General features: G+C 57.6%; 1 protein-coding gene across 6 annotated transcripts in view; it reads right to left on the bottom strand.

Moving 5' to 3' along the window:
• Window positions 1-20,167, bottom strand: part of LOC134533322 (choline transporter-like 1) — a 616,909-nt gene that overhangs the window by 433,862 nt on the left and 162,880 nt on the right. For all 6 annotated transcript variants that reach the window (XM_063370818.1, XM_063370819.1, XM_063370815.1 and 3 more), the window contains exon 9: window positions 19,524-19,710. In XM_063370818.1, coding sequence (XP_063226888.1) covers window positions 19,524-19,710 — 187 coding nt within the window. The remainder of the gene's footprint in view (window positions 1-19,523; window positions 19,711-20,167) is intronic.

The following is a 20,167-nucleotide window of genomic DNA, read 5'->3' as shown; positions in this document are numbered from 1 at the left end:
CACTATCACATAGACCCAGAGGGAGAAGACGGCCACCAGAGCCAGGAAGGTGAGCAGGGGCTGCAGGAAAAGCGCTGGCATGTCGGCCAGACACTCGGCCGCTACTAGTAGTAGTAGCACTTACTGGAGGTGGCGAGGCACACTATCACATAGACCCAGAGGGAGAAGACGGCCACCAGAGCCAGGAAGGTGAGCAGGGGCTACAGGAACAGCGCTGGCATGTCGGCCAGACACTCGGCCACTAGTAGTAGTAGTAGCACTCACTGGAGGTGGAGAGGTACACTATCACATAGACCCAGAGGGAGAAGACGGCCACCAGAGCCAGGAAGGTGAGCAGGGGCTGCAGGAACAGCGCTGGCATGTCGGCCAGACACTCGGCCACCAGTAGTAGTAGTAGTAGCACTCACTGGAGGTGGCGAGGCACACTATCACATAGACCCAGAGGGAGAAGAAGGCCACCAGAGCCAGGAAGGTGACCAGGGGCTGCAGGAACAGCGCTGGCATGTCGGCCAGACACTCGGCCACTAGAAGTAGTAGTAGCACTCACTGGAGGTGGAGAGGTACAATATCACATAGACCCAGAGGGAGAAGAAGGCCACCAGAGCCAGGAAGGTGAGCAGGGGCTGCAGGAACAGCGCTGGCATGTCGGCCAGACACTCGGCCACCAGTAGTAGTAGTAGTAGCACTCACTGGAGGTGGCGAGGCACACTATCAAATAGACCCAGAGGGAGAAGAAGGCTACCAGAGCCAGGAAGGTGAGCAGGGGCTGCAGGAACAGCGCTGGCATGTCGGCCAGACACTCGGCCACTAGTAGTAGTAGTAGTAGTAGTAGCACTCACTGGAGGTGGCGAGGCACACTATCACATAGACCCAGACGGAGAAGAAGACCACCAGAGCCAGGAAGGTGAGCAGGGGCTGCAGGAACAGCGCAGGCATGTCGGCCAGACACACGGCCGCTACTAGTAGTAGTAGCACTCACTGGAGGTGGAGAGGTACACTATCACATAGACCCAGAGGGAGAAGAAGGCCACCAGAGCCAGGAAGGTGAGCAGGGGCTGCAGGAACAGCGCTGGCATGTCGGCCAGACACTCGGCCACCAGTAGTAGTAGTAGTAGCACTCACTGGAGGTGGCGAGGCACACTATCACATAGACCCAGAGGGAGAAGAAGGCCACCAGAGCCAGGAAGGTGAGCAGGGGCTGCAGGAACAGCGCTGGCATGTCGGCCAGACACTCGGCCACTAGTAGTAGTAGTAGCACTCACTGGAGGTGGAGAGGTACAATATCACATAGACCCAGAGGGAGAAGAAGGCTACCAGAGCCAGGAAGGTGAGCAGGGGCTGCAGGAACAGCGCTGGCATGTCGGCCAGAGACTCGGCCACTAGTAGTAGTAGTAGTAGCACTCACTGGAGGTGGCGAGGCACACTATCACATAGACCCAGAGGGAGAAGAAGGCTACCAGAGCCAGGAAGGTGAGCAGGGGCTGCAGGAACAGCGCTGGCATGTCGGCCAGACACTCGGCCACCAGTAGTAGTAGTAGTAGTAGTTGTAGTAGCACTCACTGGAGGTGGCGAGGCACACTATCACATAGACCCAGAGGGAGAAGAAGGCCACCAGAGCCAGGAAGGTGAGCAGGGGCTGCAGGAACAGCGCTGGCATGTCGGCCAGACACTCGGCCACCAGTAGTAGTAGTAGTAGCACTCACTGGAGGTGGCGAGGCACACTATCACATAGACCCAGAGGGAGAAGAAGGCTACCAGAGCCAGGAAGGTGAGCAGGGGCTGCAGGAACAGCGCTGGCATGTCGGCCAGAGACTCGGCCACTAGTAGTAGTAGTAGTAGCACTCACTGGAGGTGGCGAGGCACACTATCACATAGACCCAGAGGGAGAAGAAGGCTACCAGAGCCAGGAAGGTGAGCAGGGGCTGCAGGAACAGCGCTGGCATGTCGGCCAGACACTCGGCCGCTACTAGTAGTAGTAGCACTCACTGGAGGTGGAGAGGTAAACTATCACTAAGACGCAGAGGGAGAAGACGGCCACCAGAGCCAGGAAGGTGAGCAGGGGCTGCAGGAACAGCGCTGGCATGTCAGCCAGACACTCGGCCGCTACTAGTAGTAGTAGCACTCACTGGAGGTGGAGAGGTACACTATCACATAGACCCAGAGGGAGAAGACGGCCACCAGAGCCAGGAAGGTGAGCAGGGGCTGCAGGAAAAGCGCTGGCATGTCGGCCAGACACTCGGCCGCTACTAGTAGTAGTAGCACTTACTGGAGGTGGCGAGGCACACTATCACATAGACCCAGAGGGAGAAGACGGCCACCAGAGCCAGGAAGGTGAGCAGGGGCTACAGGAACAGCGCTGGCATGTCGGCCAGACACTCGGCCACTAGTAGTAGTAGTAGCACTCACTGGAGGTGGAGAGGTACACTATCACATAGACCCAGAGGGAGAAGACGGCCACCAGAGCCAGGAAGGTGAGCAGGGGCTGCAGGAACAGCGCTGGCATGTCGGCCAGACACTCGGCCACCAGTAGTAGTAGTAGTAGCACTCACTGGAGGTGGCGAGGCACACTATCACATAGACCCAGAGGGAGAAGAAGGCCACCAGAGCCAGGAAGGTGACCAGGGGCTGCAGGAACAGCGCTGGCATGTCGGCCAGACACTCGGCCACTAGAAGTAGTAGTAGCACTCACTGGAGGTGGAGAGGTACAATATCACATAGACCCAGAGGGAGAAGAAGGCCACCAGAGCCAGGAAGGTGAGCAGGGGCTGCAGGAACAGCGCTGGCATGTCGGCCAGACACTCGGCCACCAGTAGTAGTAGTAGTAGCACTCACTGGAGGTGGCGAGGCACACTATCAAATAGACCCAGAGGGAGAAGAAGGCTACCAGAGCCAGGAAGGTGAGCAGGGGCTGCAGGAACAGCGCTGGCATGTCGGCCAGACACTCGGCCACTAGTAGTAGTAGTAGTAGTAGTAGCACTCACTGGAGGTGGCGAGGCACACTATCACATAGACCCAGACGGAGAAGAAGACCACCAGAGCCAGGAAGGTGAGCAGGGGCTGCAGGAACAGCGCAGGCATGTCGGCCAGACACACGGCCGCTACTAGTAGTAGTAGCACTCACTGGAGGTGGAGAGGTACACTATCACATAGACCCAGAGGGAGAAGAAGGCCACCAGAGCCAGGAAGGTGAGCAGGGGCTGCAGGAACAGCGCTGGCATGTCGGCCAGACACTCGGCCACCAGTAGTAGTAGTAGTAGCACTCACTGGAGGTGGCGAGGCACACTATCACATAGACCCAGAGGGAGAAGAAGGCCACCAGAGCCAGGAAGGTGAGCAGGGGCTGCAGGAACAGCGCTGGCATGTCGGCCAGACACTCGGCCACTAGTAGTAGTAGTAGCACTCACTGGAGGTGGAGAGGTACAATATCACATAGACCCAGAGGGAGAAGAAGGCTACCAGAGCCAGGAAGGTGAGCAGGGGCTGCAGGAACAGCGCTGGCATGTCGGCCAGAGACTCGGCCACTAGTAGTAGTAGTAGTAGCACTCACTGGAGGTGGCGAGGCACACTATCACATAGACCCAGAGGGAGAAGAAGGCTACCAGAGCCAGGAAGGTGAGCAGGGGCTGCAGGAACAGCGCTGGCATGTCGGCCAGACACTCGGCCACCAGTAGTAGTAGTAGTAGTAGTTGTAGTAGCACTCACTGGAGGTGGCGAGGCACACTATCACATAGACCCAGAGGGAGAAGAAGGCCACCAGAGCCAGGAAGGTGAGCAGGGGCTGCAGGAACAGCGCTGGCATGTCGGCCAGACACTCGGCCACCAGTAGTAGTAGTAGTAGCACTCACTGGAGGTGGCGAGGCACACTATCACATAGACCCAGAGGGAGAAGAAGGCTACCAGAGCCAGGAAGGTGAGCAGGGGCTGCAGGAACAGCGCTGGCATGTCGGCCAGAGACTCGGCCACTAGTAGTAGTAGTAGTAGCACTCACTGGAGGTGGCGAGGCACACTATCACATAGACCCAGAGGGAGAAGAAGGCTACCAGAGCCAGGAAGGTGAGCAGGGGCTGCAGGAACAGCGCTGGCATGTCGGCCAGACACTCGGCCACTAGTAGTAGTAGTAGCACTCACTGGAGGTGGCGAGGCACACTATCACATAGACCCAGAGGGAGAAGAAGGCCACCAGAGCCAGGAAGGTGAGCAGGGGCTGCAGGAACAGCGCTGGCATGTCGGCCAGACACTCGGCCACCAGTAGTAGTAGTAGTAGCACTCACTGGAGGTGGCGAGGCACACTATCACATAGACCCAGAGGAAGAAGAAAACCACCAGAGCCAGGAAGGTGAGCAGGGGCTGCAGGAACAGCGCTGGCATGTCGGCCAGACACTCGGCCACTAGTAGTAGTAGTAGTAGTAGTAGCACTCACTGGAGGTGGCGAGGCACACTATCACATAGACCCAGAGGGAGAAGAAGGCCACCAGAGCCAGGAAGGTGAGCAGGGGCTGCAGGAACAGCGCTGGCATGTCGGTCAGACACTCGGCCACCAGTAGTAGTAGTAGTAGCACTCACTGGAGGTGGCGAGGCACACTATCACATAGACCCAGAGGAAGAAGAAGGCCACCAGAGCCAGGAAGGTGAGCAGGGGCTGCAGGAACAGCGCTGGCATGTCAGTCAGTAACTCGGCCACTAGTAGTAGTAGTAGCACTCACTGGAGGTGGCGAGGCACACTATCACATAGACCCAGAGGGAGAAGAAGGCCACTAGAGCCAGGAAGGTGAGAAGGGGCTGCAGGAACAGCGCTGGCATGTCAGTCAGATACTCGGCCACTACTAGTAGTAGTAGTAGCACTCACTGGAGGTGGCGAGGCACACTATCACATAGACCCAGAGGAAGAAGAAGGCCACCAGAGCCAGGAAGGTGAGCAGGGGCTGCAGGAACAGCGCTGGCATGTCAGTCAGATACTCGGCCACTAGTAGTAGTAGTAGCACTCACTGGAGGTGGCGAGGCACACTATCACATAGACCCAGAGGGAGAAGAAGGCCACCAGAGCCAGGAAGGTGAGCAGGGGCTGCAGGAACAGCGCTGGCATGTCGGCCAGACACTCGGCCAACAGTAGTAGTAGTAGTAGCACTCACTGGAGGTGGCGAGGCACACTATCACATAGACCCAGAGGGAGAAGAAGGCCACCAGAGCCAGGAAGGTGAGCAGGGGCTGCAGTAACAGCGCTGGCATGTCGGCCAGACACTCGGCCACTAGTAGTAGTAGTAGCACTCACAGGAGGTGTCGAGGCACACTATCACATAGACCCAGATGGAGAAGAAGGCCACCAGAGCCAGGAAGGTGAGCAGGGGCTGCAGTAACAGCGCTGGCATGTCGGCCAGACACTCGGCCACTAGTAGTAGTAGTAGCACTCACTGGAGGTGGCGAGGCACACTATCACATAGACCCAGAGGGAGAAGAAGGCCACCAGAGCCAGGAAGGTGAGAAGGGACTGCAGGAACAGCGCTGGCATGTCGGCCAGACACTCGGCCACTACTAGTAGTAGTAGCACTCACTGGAGGAGGCGAGGCACACTATCACATAGACCCAGAGGGAGAAGAAGGCCACCAGAGCCAGGAAGGTTAGCAGGGGCTGCAGGAACAGTGCTGGCATGTCGGCCAGACACTGGGCCACTACTAGTAGTAGTAGCACTCACTGAAGGTGGCGAGGCACACTATCACATAGACCCAGAGGGAGAAGAAGGCCACCAGAGCCAGGAAGGTGAGATGGCACTGCAGGAACAGCGCTGGCATGTCGGCCAGACACTCGGCCACTACAAGTAGTAGTATCACTCACTGGAGGTGGCGAGGCACACTATCACATAGACCCAGAGGGAGAAGAAGGGCACCAGAGCCAGGAAGGTGAGCAGGGGCTGCAGGAACAGCGCTGGCATGTCGGCCAGACACTTGGCCACTAGTAGTAGTAGTAGTAGCACTCACTGGAGGTGGCGAGGCACACTATCACATAGACCCAGAGGGAGAAGAAGGCCACCAGAGCCAGGAAGGTGAGCAGGGGCTGCAGGAACAGCGCTGGCATGTCGGCCAGACACTCGGCCACTACTAGTAGTAGTAGCACTCACTGGAGGTGGCGAGGCACACTATCACTTAGACCCAGAGGGAGAAGAAGGCCACCAGAGCCAGGAAGGTGAGCAGGGGCTGCAGGAACAGCGCTGGCATGTCGGCCAGACACTCGGCCACTACTAGTAGTAGTAGCACTTACTGAAGGTGGCGAGGCACACTATCACATAGACCCAGAGGGAGAAGAAGGCCACCAGAGCCAGGAAGGTGAGCAGGGGCTGCAGGAACAGCGCAGGCATGTCGGCCAGACACTCGGCCACTACTAGTAGTAGTAGCACTCACTGGAGGTGGAGAGGCACACTATCACATAGACCCAGAGGGAGAAGAAGGCCACCAGAGCCAGGAAGGTGAGCAGGGGCTGCAGGAACAGCGCTGGCATGTCGGCCAGACACTCGGCCACTACTAGTAGTAGTAGCACTTACTGGAGGTTGCGAGGCACACTATCACATAGACCCAGAGGAAGAAGAAGGCCACCAGAGCCAGGAAGGAGAGCAGGGGCTGCAGGAACAGCGCTGGCATGTCGGTCAGACACTCGGCCACCAGTAGTAGTAGTAGTAGCACTCACTGGAGGTGGCGAGGCACACTATCACATAGACCCAGAGGAAGAAGAAAACCACCAGAGCCAGGAAGGTGAGCAGGGGCTGCAGGAACAGCGCTGGCATGTCGGCCAGACACTCGGCCACCAGTAGTAGTAGTAGTAGCACTCACTGGAGGTGGCGAGGCACACTATCACATAGACCCAGAGGGAGAAGAAGGCCACCAGAGCCAGGAATGTGAGCAGGGGCTGCAGGAACAGCGCTGGCATGTCGGCCAGACACTCGGCCAACGGTAGTAGTAGTAGTAGCACTCACTGGAGGTGGCGAGGCACACTATCACATAGACCCAGAGGGAGAAGAAGGCCACCAGAGCCAGGAAGGTGAGCAGAGGCTGCAGGAACAGCGCTGGCATATCGGCCAGACACTCGGCCACTAGTAGTAGTAGTAGTAGCACTCACTGGAGGTGGCGAGGCACACTATCACATAGACCCAGAGGGAGAAGAAGGCCACCAGAGCCAGGAAGGTGAGCAGGGGCTGCAGGAACCGCGCTGGCATGTCGGCCCGACACTCGGCCACTAGTAGTAGTAGTAGCACTCACTGGAGGTGGCGAGGCACACTATCACATAGACCCAGAGGGAGAAGAAGGCCACCAGAGCCAGGAAGCTGAGCAGGGGCTGCAGGAACAGCGCTGGCATGTCGGCCAGACACTCGGCCACTAGTAGTAGTAGTAGTAGCACTCACTGGAGGTGGAGAGGCACACTATCACATAGACCCAGAGGGAGAAGAAGGCCACCAGAGCCAGGAAGGTGAGCAGGGGCTGCAGGAACAGCGCTGGCATGTCGGCCAGACACTCGGCCACTAGTAGTAGTAGTAGTAGCAGTAGCACTCACTGGAGGTGGAGAGGCACACTATCACATAGACCCAGAGGGAGAAGAAGGCCACCAGAGCCAGGAAGGTGAGCAGGGGCTGCAGGAACAGCGCTGGCATGTCGGCCAGACACTCGGCAACTAGTAGTAGTAGTAGTAGTAGTAGTAGCACTCACTGGAGGTGGAGAGGCACACTATCACATAGACCCAGAGGGAGAAGAAGGCCACCAGAGCCAGGAAGGTGAGCAGGGGCTGCAGGAACAGCGCTGGCATGTCGGCCAGACTCTCGGCCGCTACTAGTAGTAGTAGCACTCACTGGAGGTGGAGAGGTAAACTATCACATAGACCCAGAGGGAGAAGACGGCCACCAGAGCCAGGAAGGTGAGCAGGGTCTGCAGGAACAGCGCTGGCATGTCAGCCAGACACTCGGCCGCTACTAGTAGTAGTAGCACTCACTGGAGGTGGAGAGGTACACTATCACATAGACCCAGAGGAAGAAGACGGCCACCAGAGCCAGGAAGGTGAGCAGGGGCTGCAGGAAAAGCGCTGGCATGTCGGCCAGACACTCGGCCGCTACTAGTAGTAGTAGCACTTACTGGAGGTGGCGAGGCACACTATCACATAGACCCAGAGGGAGAAGACGGCCACCAGAGCCAGGAAGGTGAGCAGGGGCTGCAGGAACAGCGCTGGCATGTCGGCCAGACACTCGGCCACTAGTAGTAGTAGTAGCACTCACTGGAGGTGGAGAGGTACAATATCACATAGAACCAGAGGGAGAAGAAGGCCACCAGAGCCAGGAAGGTGAGCAGGGGCTGCAGGAACAGCGCTGGCATGTCGGCCAGACACTCGGCCACCAGTAGTAGTAGTAGTAGCACTCACTGGAGGTGGCGAGGCACACTATCACATAGACCCAGAGGGAGAAGAAGGCTACCAGAGCCAGGAAGGTGAGCAGGGGCTGCAGGAACAGCGCTGGCATGTCGGCCAGACACTCGGCCACTAGTAGTAGTAGTAGTAGTAGTAGCACTCACTGGAGGTGGCGAGGCACACTATCACATAGACCCAGACGGAGAAGAAGACCACCAGAGCCAGGAAGGTGAGCAGGGGCTGCAGGAACAGCGCAGGCATATCGGCCAGACACACGGCCGCTACTAGTAGTAGTAGCACTCACTGGAGGTGGAGAGGTACACTATCACATAGACCCAGAGGGAGAAGAAGGCCACCAGAGCCAGGAAGGTGAGCAGGGGCTGCAGGAACAGCGCTGGCATGTCGGCCAGACACTCGGCCACCAGTAGTAGTAGTAGTAGCACTCACTGGAGGTGGCGAGGCACACTATCACATAGACCCAGAGGGAGAAGAAGGCCACCAGAGCCAGGAAGGTGAGCAGGGGCTGCAGGAACAGCGCTGGCATGTCGGCCAGACACTCGGCCACTAGTAGTAGTAGTAGCACTCACTGGAGGTGGAGAGGTACAATATCACATAGACCCAGAGGGAGAAGAAGGCCACCAGAGCCAGGAAGGTGAGCAGGGGCTGCAGGAACAGCGCTGGCATGTCGGCCAGACACTCGGCCACCAGTAGTAGTAGTAGTAGTAGTAGCACTCACTGGAGGTGGCGAGGCACACTATCACATAGACCCAGAGGGAGAAGAAGGCCACCTGAGCCAGGAAGGTGAGCAGGGGCTGCAGGAACAGCGCTGGCATGTCGGCCAGACACTCGGCCACCAGTAGTAGTAGTAGTAGCACTCACTGGAGGTGGCGAGGCACACTATCACATAGACCCAGAGGGAGAAGAAGGCCACCAGAGCCAGGAAAGTGAGCAGGGGCTGCAGGAACAGCGCTGGCATGTCGGCCAGACACTCGGCCACTAGTAGTAGTAGTAGCACTCACTGGAGGTGGCGAGGCACACTATCACATAGACCCAGAGGGAGAAGAAGGCCACCAGAGCCAGGAAGGTGAGCAGGGGCTGCAGGAACAGCGCTGGCATGTCGGTCAGACACTCGGCCACCAGTAGTAGTAGTAGTAGCACTCACTGGAGGTGGCGAGGCACACTATCACATAGACCCAGAGGAAGAAGAAGGCCACCAGAGCCAGGAAGGTGAGCAGGGGCTGCAGGAACAGCGCTAGCATGTCAGTCAGTAACTCGGCCACTAGTAGTAGTAGTAGCACTCACTGGAGGTGGCGAGGCACACTATCACATAGACCCAGAGGGAGAAGAAGGCCACTAGAGCCAGGAAGGTGAGCAGGGGCTGCAGGAACAGCGCTGGCATGTCAGTCAGATACTCGGCCACTACTAGTAGTAGTAGTAGCACTCACTGGAGGTGGCGAGGCACACTATCACATAGACCCAGAGGAAGAAGAAGGCCACCAGAGCCAGGAAGGTGAGCAGGGGCTGCAGGAACAGCGCTGGCATGTCAGTCAGATACTCGGCCACTAGTAGTAGTAGTAGCACTCACTGGAGGTGGCGAGGCACACTATCACATAGACCCAGAGGGAGAAGAAGGCCACCAGAGCCAGGAAGGTGAGCAGGGGCTGCAGGAACAGCGCTGGCATGTCGGTCAGACACTCGGCCACTAGTAGTAGTAGTAGCACTCACTGGAGGTGGAGAGGCACACTATCACATAGACCCAGAGGGAGAAGAAGGCCACCAGAGCCAGGAAGGTGAGCAGGGGCTGCAGTAACAGCGCTGGCATGTCGGCCAGACACTCGGCCACTAGTAGTAGTAGTAGCACTCACTGGAGGTGTCGAGGCACACTATCACATAGACCCAGATGGAGAAGAAGGCCACCAGAGCCAGGAAGGTGAGCAGGGGCTGCAGTAACAGCGCTGGCATGTCGGCCAGACACTCGGCCACTAGTAGTAGTAGTAGCACTCACTGGAGGTGGCGAGGCACACTATCACATAGACCCAGAGGGAGAAGAAGGCCACCAGAGCCAGGAAGGTGAGAAGGGACTGCAGGAACAGCGCTGGCATGTCGGCCAGACACTCGGCCACTACTAGTAGTAGTAGCACTCACTGGAGGAGGCGAGGCACACTATCACATAGACCCAGAGGGAGAAGAAGGCCACCAGAGCCAGGAAGGTTAGCAGGGGCTGCAGGAACAGTGCTGGCATGTCGGCCAGACACTGGGCCACTACTAGTAGTAGTAGCACTCACTGGAGGTGGCGAGGCACACTATCACATAGACCCAGAGGGAGAAGAAGGCCACCAGAGCCAGGAAGGTGAGATGGCACTGCAGGAACAGCGCTGGCATGTCGGCCAGACACTCGGCCACTACAAGTAGTAGTATCACTCACTGGAGGTGGCGAGGCACACTATCACATAGACCCAGAGGGAGAAGAAGGCCACCAGAGCCAGGAAGGTGAGCAGGGGCTGCAGGAACAGCGCTGGCATGTCGGCCAGACACTCGGCCACTACTAGTAGTAGCAGCACACTGGAGAAGGCGAGGCACACTATCACATAGACCCAGAGGGAGAAGAAGATCACCAGAGCCAAGAAGGTGAGCAGGGATTGCAGGAACAGCGCTGGCATGTCAGCCCGACACTCGGCCACTACTAGTAGTAGTAGCACTCACTGGAGGTGGCGAGGCACACTATCACATAGACCTTGAGGGAGAAGAAGGCCACCAGAGCCAGGAAGGTGAGCAGGGGCTGCAGGAACAGCGCTGGCATGTCGGCCAGACACTATGCCACTACTAGTAGTAGTAGCACTCACTGGAGGTGGCGAGGCACACTATCACATAGACCCAGAGGGAGAAGAAGGCCACCAGAGCCAGGAAGGTGAGCAGGGGCTGCAGGAACAGCGCTGGCAATTCGGCCAGACACTCGGCCACTATTAGTAGTAGTAGCACTCACTGGAGGTGGCGAGGCACACTATCACATAGACCCAGAGGGAGAAGAAAGCCACCAGAGCCAGGAAGGTGAGCAGGGGCTGCAGGAACAGCGCTGGCAATTCGGCCAGACACTCGGCCACTAGTAGTAGTAGTAGCACTCACTGGAGGTGGCGAGGCACACTATCACATAGACCCAGAGGGAGAAGAAAGCCACCAGAGCCAGGAAGGTGAGCAGGGGCTGCAGGAACAGCGCTGGCAATTCGGCCAGACACTCGGCCACTAGTAGTAGTAGTAGCACTCACTGGAGGTGGCGAGGCACACTATCACATAGACCCAGAGGGAGAAGAAGGCCACCAGAGCCAGGAAGGTGAGCAGGGGCTGCAGGAACAGCGCTGGCAATTCGGCCAGACACTCGGCCACTATTAGTAGTAGTAGCACTCACTGGAGGTGGCGAGGCACACTATCACATAGACCCAGAGGGAGAAGAAGGCCACCAAAGCCAGGAAGGTGAGCAGGGGCTGCAGGAACACCGCTGGCATGTCGGCCAGACACTCGGCCACTAGTAGTAGTAGTAGCACTCACTGGAGGTGGCGAGGCACACTATCACATAGACCCAGAGGGAGAAGAAGATCACCAGAGCCAAGAAGGTGAGCAGGGATTGCAGGAACACGCTGGCATGTCAGCCCGACACTCGGCCACTACTAGTAGTAGTAGCACTCACTGGAGGTGGCGAGGCACACTATCACATAGACCCAGAGGGAGAAGAAAGCCACCAGAGCCAGGAAGGTGAGCAGGGGCTGCAGGAACAGCGCTGGCAATTCGGCCAGACACTCGGCCACTATTAGTAGTAGTAGCACTCACTGGAGGTGGCGAGGCACACTATCACATAGACCCAGAGGGAGAAGAAAGCCACCAGAGCCAGGAAGGTGAGCAGGGGCTGCAGGAACAGCGCTGGCAATTCGGCCAGACACTCGGCCACTATTAGTAGTAGTAGCACTCACTGGAGGTGGCGAGGCACACTATCACATAGACCCAGAGGGAGAAGAAGGCCACCAGAGCCAGGAAGGTGAGCAGGGGCTGCAGGAACACCGCTGGCTAGTCGGCCGGACACTCGGCCACTAGTAGTAGTAGTAGCACTCACTGGAGGTGGCGAGGCACACTATCACATAGACCCAGAGGGAGAAGAAGGCCACCTGAGCCAGGAAAGTGAGCAGGGGCTGCAGGAACACCGCTGGCATGTCGGCCAGACACTCGGCCACTAGTAGTAGTAGTAGCACTCACTGGAGGTGGCGAGGCACACTATCACATAGACCCAGAGGGAGAAGAAGGCCACCAGAGCCAGGAAGGTGAGCAGGGGCTGCAGTAACAGCGCTGGCATGTCGGCCAGACACTCGGCCACTAGTAGTAGTAGTAGCACTCACTGGAGGTGGCGAGGCACACTATCACATAGACCCAGAGGGAGAAGAAGGCCACCAGAGCCAGGAAGGTGAGCAGGGGCTGCAGGAACAGCGCTGGCATGTCGGCCAGACACTCGGCCACTAGTAGTAGTAGTAGCACTCACTGGAGGTGGCGAGGCACACTATCACATAGACCGAGAGGGAGAAGAAGGCCACCAGAGCCAGGAAGGTGAGCAGGGGCTGCAGGAACAGCGCTGGCATGTCGGTCAGACACTCGGCCACTAGTAGTAGTAGTAGCACTCACTGGAGGTGGCGAGGCACACTATCACATAGACCCAGAGGGAGAAGAAGGCCACCAGAGCCAGGAAGGTGAGCAGGGGCTGCAGGAACAGCGCTGGCATGTCGGTCAGACACTCGGCCACTAGTAGTAGTAGTAGTAGCACTCACTGGAGGTGGCGAGGCACACTATCACATAGACCCAGAGGGAGAAGAAGGCCACCAAAGCCAGGAAGGTGAGCAGGGGCTGCAGGAACAGCGCTGGCATGTCGGCCAGACACTATGCCACTACTAGTAGTAGTAGCACTCACTGGAGGTGGCGAGGCACACTATCACATAGACCCAGAGGGAGAAGAAAGCCACCAGAGCCAGGAAGGTGAGCAGGGGCTGCAGGAACAGCGCTGGCAATTCGGCCAGACACTCGGCCACTATTAGTAGTAGTAGCACTCACTGGAGGTGGCGAGGCACACTATCACATAGACCCAGAGGGAGAAGAAAGCCACCAGAGCCAGGAAGGTGAGCAGGGGCTGCAGGAACAGCGCTGGCAATTCGGCCAGACACTCGGCCACTAGTAGTAGTAGTAGCACTCACTGGAGGTGGCGAGGCACACTATCACATAGACCCAGAGGGAGAAGAAAGCCACCAGAGCCAGGAAGGTGAGCAGGGGCTGCAGGAACAGCGCTGGCAATTCGGCCAGACACTCGGCCACTAGTAGTAGTAGTAGCACTCACTGGAGGTGGCGAGGCACACTATCACATAGACCCAGAGGGAGAAGAAGGCCACCAGAGCCAGGAAGGTGAGCAGGGGCTGCAGGAACAGCGCTGGCAATTCGGCCAGACACTCGGCCACTATTAGTAGTAGTAGCACTCACTGGAGGTGGCGAGGCACACTATCACATAGACCCAGAGGGTGAAGAAGGCCACCAAAGCCAGGAAGGTGAGCAGGGGCTGCAGGAACACCGCTGGCATGTCGGCCAGACACTCGGCCACTAGTAGTAGTAGTAGCACTCACTGGAGGTGGCGAGGCACACTATCACATAGACCCAGAGGGAGAAGAAGATCACCAGAGCCAAGAAGGTGAGCAGGGATTGCAGGAACAGCGCTGGCATGTCAGCCCGACACTCGGCCACTACTAGTAGTAGTAGCACTCACTGGAGGTGGCGAGGCACACTATCACATAGACCCAGAGGGAGAAGAAAGCCACCAGAGCCAGGAAGGTGAGCAGGGGCTGCAGGAACAGCGCTGGCAATTCGGCCAGACACTCGGCCACTATTAGTAGTAGTAGCACTCACTGGAGGTGGCGAGGCACACTATCACATAGACCCAGAGGGAGAAGAAAGCCACCAGAGCCAGGAAGGTGAGCAGGGGCTGCAGGAACAGCGCTGGCAATTCGGCCAGACACTCGGCCACTATTAGTAGTAGTAGCACTCACTGGAGGTGGCGAGGCACACTATCACATAGACCCAGAGGGAGAAGAAGGCCACCAGAGCCAGGAAGGTGAGCAGGGGCTGCAGGAACACCGCTGGCTAGTCGGCCGGACACTCGGCCACTAGTAGTAGTAGTAGCACTCACTGGAGGTGGCGAGGCACACTATCACATAGACCCAGAGGGAGAAGAAGGCCACCTGAGCCAGGAAAGTGAGCAGGGGCTGCAGGAACACCGCTGGCATGTCGGCCAGACACTCGGCCACTAGTAGTAGTAGTAGCACTCACTGGAGGTGGCGAGGCACACTATCACATAGACCCATAGGGAGAAGAAGGCCACCAGAGCCAGGAAGGTGAGCAGGGGCTGCAGTAACAGCGCTGGCATGTCGGCCAGACACTCGGCCACTAGTAGTAGTAGTAGCACTCACTGGAGGTGGCGAGGCACACTATCACATAGACCCAGAGGGAGAAGAAGGCCACCAGAGCCAGGAAGGTGAGCAGGGGCTGCAGGAACAGCGCTGGCATGTCGGCCAGACACTCGGCCACTAGTAGTAGTAGTAGCACTCACTGGAGGTGGCGAGGCACACTATCACATAGACCGAGAGGGAGAAGAAGGCCACCAGAGCCAGGAAGGTGAGCAGGGGCTGCAGGAACAGCGCTGGCATGTCGGTCAGACACTCGGCCACTAGTAGTAGTAGTAGCACTCACTGGAGGTGGCGAGGCACACTATCACATAGACCCAGAGGGAGAAGAAGGCCACCAGAGCCAGGAAGGTGAGCAGGGGCTGCAGGAACAGCGCTGGCATGTCGGTCAGACACTCGGCCACTAGTAGTAGTAGTAGTAGCACTCACTGGAGGTGGCGAGGCACACTATCACATAGACCCAGAGGGAGAAGAAGGCCACCAAAGCCAGGAAGGTGAGCAGGGGCTGCAGGAACACCGCTGGCATGTCGGCCAGACACTCGGCCACTAGTAGTAGTAGTAGCACTCACTGGAGGTGGCGAGGCACACTATCACATAGACCCAGAGGGAGAAGAAGGTCACCAGAGCCAGGAAGGTGAGCAGGGGCTGCAGGAACAGCGCTGGCATGTCGGCCAGACACTCGGCCACTAGTAGTAGTAGTAGCACTCACTGGAGGTGGCGAGGCACACTATCACATAGACCCAGAGGGAGAAGAAGGTCACCAGAGCCAGGAAGGTGAGCAGGGGCTGCAGTAACAGCGCTGGCATGTCGGCCAGACACTAGGCCACTAGTAGTAGTAGTAGCACTCACTGGAGGTGGCGAGGCACACTATCACATAGACCCAGAGGGAGAAGAAGGCCACCAGAGCCAGGAAGGTGAGCAGGGGCTGCAGGAACAGCGCTGGCATGTCGGCCAGACACTCGGCCACTAGTAGTAGTAGTAGCACTCACTGGAGGTGGCGAGGCACACTATCACATAGACCCAGAGGGAGAAGAAGGTCACCAGAGCCAGGAAGGTGAGCAGGGGCTGCAGTAACAGCGCTGGCATGTCGGCCAGACACTAGGCCACTAGTAGTAGTAGTAGCACTCACTGGAGGTGGCGAGGCACACTATCACATAGACCCAGAGGGAGAAGAAGGCCACCAGAGCCAGGAAGGTGAGCAGGGGCTGCAGGAACAGCGCTGGCATGTCGGCCAGACACTCGGCCACTAGTAGTAGTAGTAGCACTCACTGGAGGTGGCGAGGCACACTATCACATAGACCCAGAGGGAGAAGAAGGCCACCAGAGCCAGGAAGGTGAGCAGGGGCTGCAGTAACAGCGCTGGCATGTCGGCCAGACACTCGGCCACTAGTAGTAGTAGTAGTAGCACTCACTGGAGGTGGCGAGGCACACTATCACATTGACCCAGAGGGAGAAGAAGGCCACCAGAGCCAGGAAGGTGAGCAGGGGCTGCAGGAACAGCGCTGGCATGTCGGTCAGACACTCGGCCACTAGTAGTAGTAGTAGCACTCACTGGAGGTGGCGAGGCACACTATCACATAGACCCAGAGGGAGAAGAAGGCCACCAGACCCAGGAAGGTGAGCAGGGGCTGCAGTAACAGCGCTGGCATGTCGGCCAGACACTCTGCCACTTCTAGTAGTAGTAGCACTTACTGGAGGTGGCGAGGCACACTATCACATAGACCCAGAGGGAGAAGAAGGCCACCAGAGCCAGGAAGGTGAGAAGGGGCTGCAGGAACATCGCTGGCATGTCGGCCAGACACTCGGCCACTAGTAGTAGTAGTAGCACTCACTGGAGGTGGCGAGGCACACTATCACATAGACCCAGAGGGAGAAGAAGGCCACCAGAGCCAGGAAGGTGAGCAGGGGCTGCAGGAACAGCGCTGGCATGTCCGCCAGACACTATGCCACTACTAGTAGTAGTAGCACTCACTGGAGGTGGCGAGGCACACTATCACATAGACCCAGAGGGAGAAGAAGGCCACCAGAGCGAGGAAGGTGAGAAGGGGCTGCAGGAACAGCGCTGGCATGTCGGCCAGACACTCGGCCACTAGTAGTAGTAGTAGCACTCACTGGAGGTGGCGAGGCACACTATCACATAGACCCAGAGGGAGAAGAAGGCCACCAGAGCGAGGAAGGTGAGCAGGGGCTGCAGGAACAGCGCTGGCATGTCGGCCAGATACTCGGCCACTACTAGTAGTAGTAGTAGCACTCACTGGAGGTGGCGAGGCACACTATCACATAGACCCAGAGGAAGAAGAAGGCCACCAGAGCGAGGAAGGTGAGCAGGGGCTGCAGGAACAGCGCTGGCATGTCGGCCAGACACTCGGCCACTAGTAGTAGTAGTAGCACTCACTGGAGGTGGCGAGGCACACTATGACATAGACCCAGAGGGAGAAGAAGGCCACCAGAGCGAGGAAGGTGAGCAGGGGCTGCAGGAACAGCGCTGGCATGTCGGCCAGATACTCGGCCACTACTAGTAGTAGTAGTAGCACTCACTGGAGGTGGCGAGGCACACTATCACATAGACCCAGAGGGAGAAGAAGGCCACCAGAGCGAGGAAGGTGAGCAGGGGCTGCAGGAACAGCGCTGGCATGTCGGCCAGATACTCGGCCACTACTAGTAGTAGTAGTAGCACTCACTGGAGGTGGCGAGGCACACTATCACATAGACCCAGAGGGAGAAGAAGGCCACCAGAGCGAGGAAGGTGAGCAGGGGCTGCAGGAACAGCGCTGGCATGTCGGCCAGACACTCGGCCACTACTAGTAGTAGTAGCACTCACTGGAGGTGGCGAGACACACTTTCACATAGACCCAGAGGGAGAAGAAGGCCACCAGAGCCAGGAAGGTGAGCAGGGGCTGCAGGAACAGCGCTGGCATGTCGGCCAGACACTCGGCCGCTACTAGTAGTAGTAGCACTCACTGGAGGTGGCGAGGCACACTATCACATAGACCCAGAGGGAGAAGAAGGCCACCAGAGCCAGGAAGGTGAGCAGGGGCTGCAGGAACAGCGCTGGCATGTCCGCCAGACACTCGGCCGCTACTAGTAGTAGTAGCACTCACTGGAGGTGGCGAGGCACACTATCACATAGACCCAGAGGGAGAAGAAGGCCACCAGAGCCAGGAAGGTGAGCAGGGGCTGCAGGAACAGCGCTGGCATGTCGGCCAGACACTATCCCACTACTAGAAGTAGTAGTACTCACTGGAGGTGGCGAGGCACACTATCACATAGACCCAGAGGGAGAAGAAGGCCACCAGAGCGAGGAAGGTGAGCAGGGGCTGCAGGAACAGCGCTGGCATGTCGGCCAGACACTATGCCACTACTAGTAGTAGTAGCACTCACTGGAGGTGGCGAGGCACACTATCACATAGACCCAGAGGGAGAAGAAGGCCACCAGAGCGAGGAAGGTGAGCAGGGGCTGCAGGAACAGCGCTGGCATGTCGGCCAGACACTCGGCCGCTACTAGTAGTAGTAGCACTCACTGGAGGTGGCGAGGCACACTATCACATAGACCCAGAGGGAGAAGAAGGCCACCAGAGCCAGGAAGGTGAGCAGGGGCTGCAGGAACAGCGCTGGCATGTCGGCCAGACACTCGGCCACTAGTAGTAGTAGTAGCACTCACTGGAGGTGGCGAGGCACACTATCACATAGACCCAGAGGGAGAAGAAGGCCACCAGAGCCAGGAAGGTGAGCAGGGGCTGCAGGAACAGCGCTGGCATGTCCGCCAGACACTCGGCCGCTACTAGTAGTAGTAGCACTCACTGGAGGTGGCGAGGCACACTATCACATAGACCCAGAGGGAGAAGAAGGCCACCAGAGCCAGGAAGGTGAGCAGGGGCTGCAGGAACAGCGCTGGCATGTCGGCCAGACACTATGCCACTACTAGTAGTAGTAGCACTCACTGGAGGTGGCGAGGCACACTATCACATAGACCCAGAGGGAGAAGAAGGCCACCAGAGCGAGGAAGGTGAGCAGGGGCTGCAGGAACAGCGCTGGCATATCAGTCAGATACTCGGCTACTAGTAGTAGTAGTAGCACTCACTGGAGGTGGCGAGGCACACTATCACATAGACCCAGAGGGAGAAGAAGGCCACCAGAGCCAGGAAGGTGAGCAGGGGCTGCAGGAACAGCGCTGGCATGTCGGCCAGACACTCGGCCACCAGTAGTAGTAGTAGTAGCACTCACTGGAGGTGGCGAGCCACACTATCACATAGACCCAGAGGGAGAAGAAGGCCACCAGAGCCAGGAAGGTGAGCAGGGGCTGCAGGAACAGCGCTGGCATGTCGGCCAGACACTCGGCCACCAGTAGTAGTAGTAGTAGTAGTACTCACTGGAGGTTTCGAGGCACACTATCACATAGACCCAGAGGGAGAAGAAGGCCACCAGAGCCAGGAAGGTGAGCAGGGGCTGCAGGAACAGCGCTGGCATGTCAGTCAGATACTCGGCCACTAGTAGTAGTAGTAGTAGTAGTAGCACTCACTGGAGGTGGCGAGCCACACTATCACATAGACCCAGAGGGAGAAGAAGGCCACCAGAGCCAGGTAGGTGAGCAGGGGCTGCAGGAACAGCGCTGGCATGTCAGTCAGATACTCGGCCACTAGTAGTAGTAGTAGTAGTAGTAGCACTCACTGGAGGTGGCGAGGCACACTATCACATAGACCCAAAGGGAGAAGAAGGCCACCAGAGCCAGGAAGGTGAGCAGGGGCTGCAGGAAAAGCGCTGGCATGTCGGCCAGACACTCGGCCGACTCCTGGAACAGCTGGGCCATGAAGCCAACACTCTTCCTCACCGCCGCCACCAGCAGTAGAATGACCACCTGCACACAGAGGCTTACCTGCTCACTCGTCTATACTCATACACTTACACTGGCTAACAAGTGTACTCTCCTTAATGTTAATAAATGGACGACTTGAAGAACACAAGTGTTCACTGCCAAAGCAAACATACTGCACAATTAGATGTGGGCACCGATTAAACAATAGGTATAGAAATTATTCAAGGTCTTAATAATAATGGAATCGAATTGCACCTGCTAAGGTTTGATATCATTCTTCTCTGCGATATTTTTTGAAGTGGAAAGAGGGTGGTACACAAGTTAGGAAACTGAGGTGGGAGTGGTGTGTAGGGTGTGGAAACTGAACCAGCAGTCGACTTATGCATTGGCCCTGGATTAGGGATACTGGGTTTGATACCTGGGTAGTTTGGTGTCTTGCTCGGAAAACAGTCCCTCTTGCAATTATTCATCAGTTTATTGACGAACAACACCCACTTAG

This window comes from Bacillus rossius, chromosome 6, assembly GCF_032445375.1.
Source record: "Bacillus rossius redtenbacheri isolate Brsri chromosome 6, Brsri_v3, whole genome shotgun sequence".
Taxonomy (NCBI): domain Eukaryota; kingdom Metazoa; phylum Arthropoda; class Insecta; order Phasmatodea; family Bacillidae; genus Bacillus; species Bacillus rossius.
The sequence above is the reverse complement of the archived record's forward strand: the minus strand, read 5'-3'. Positions and strand labels throughout refer to the sequence as shown.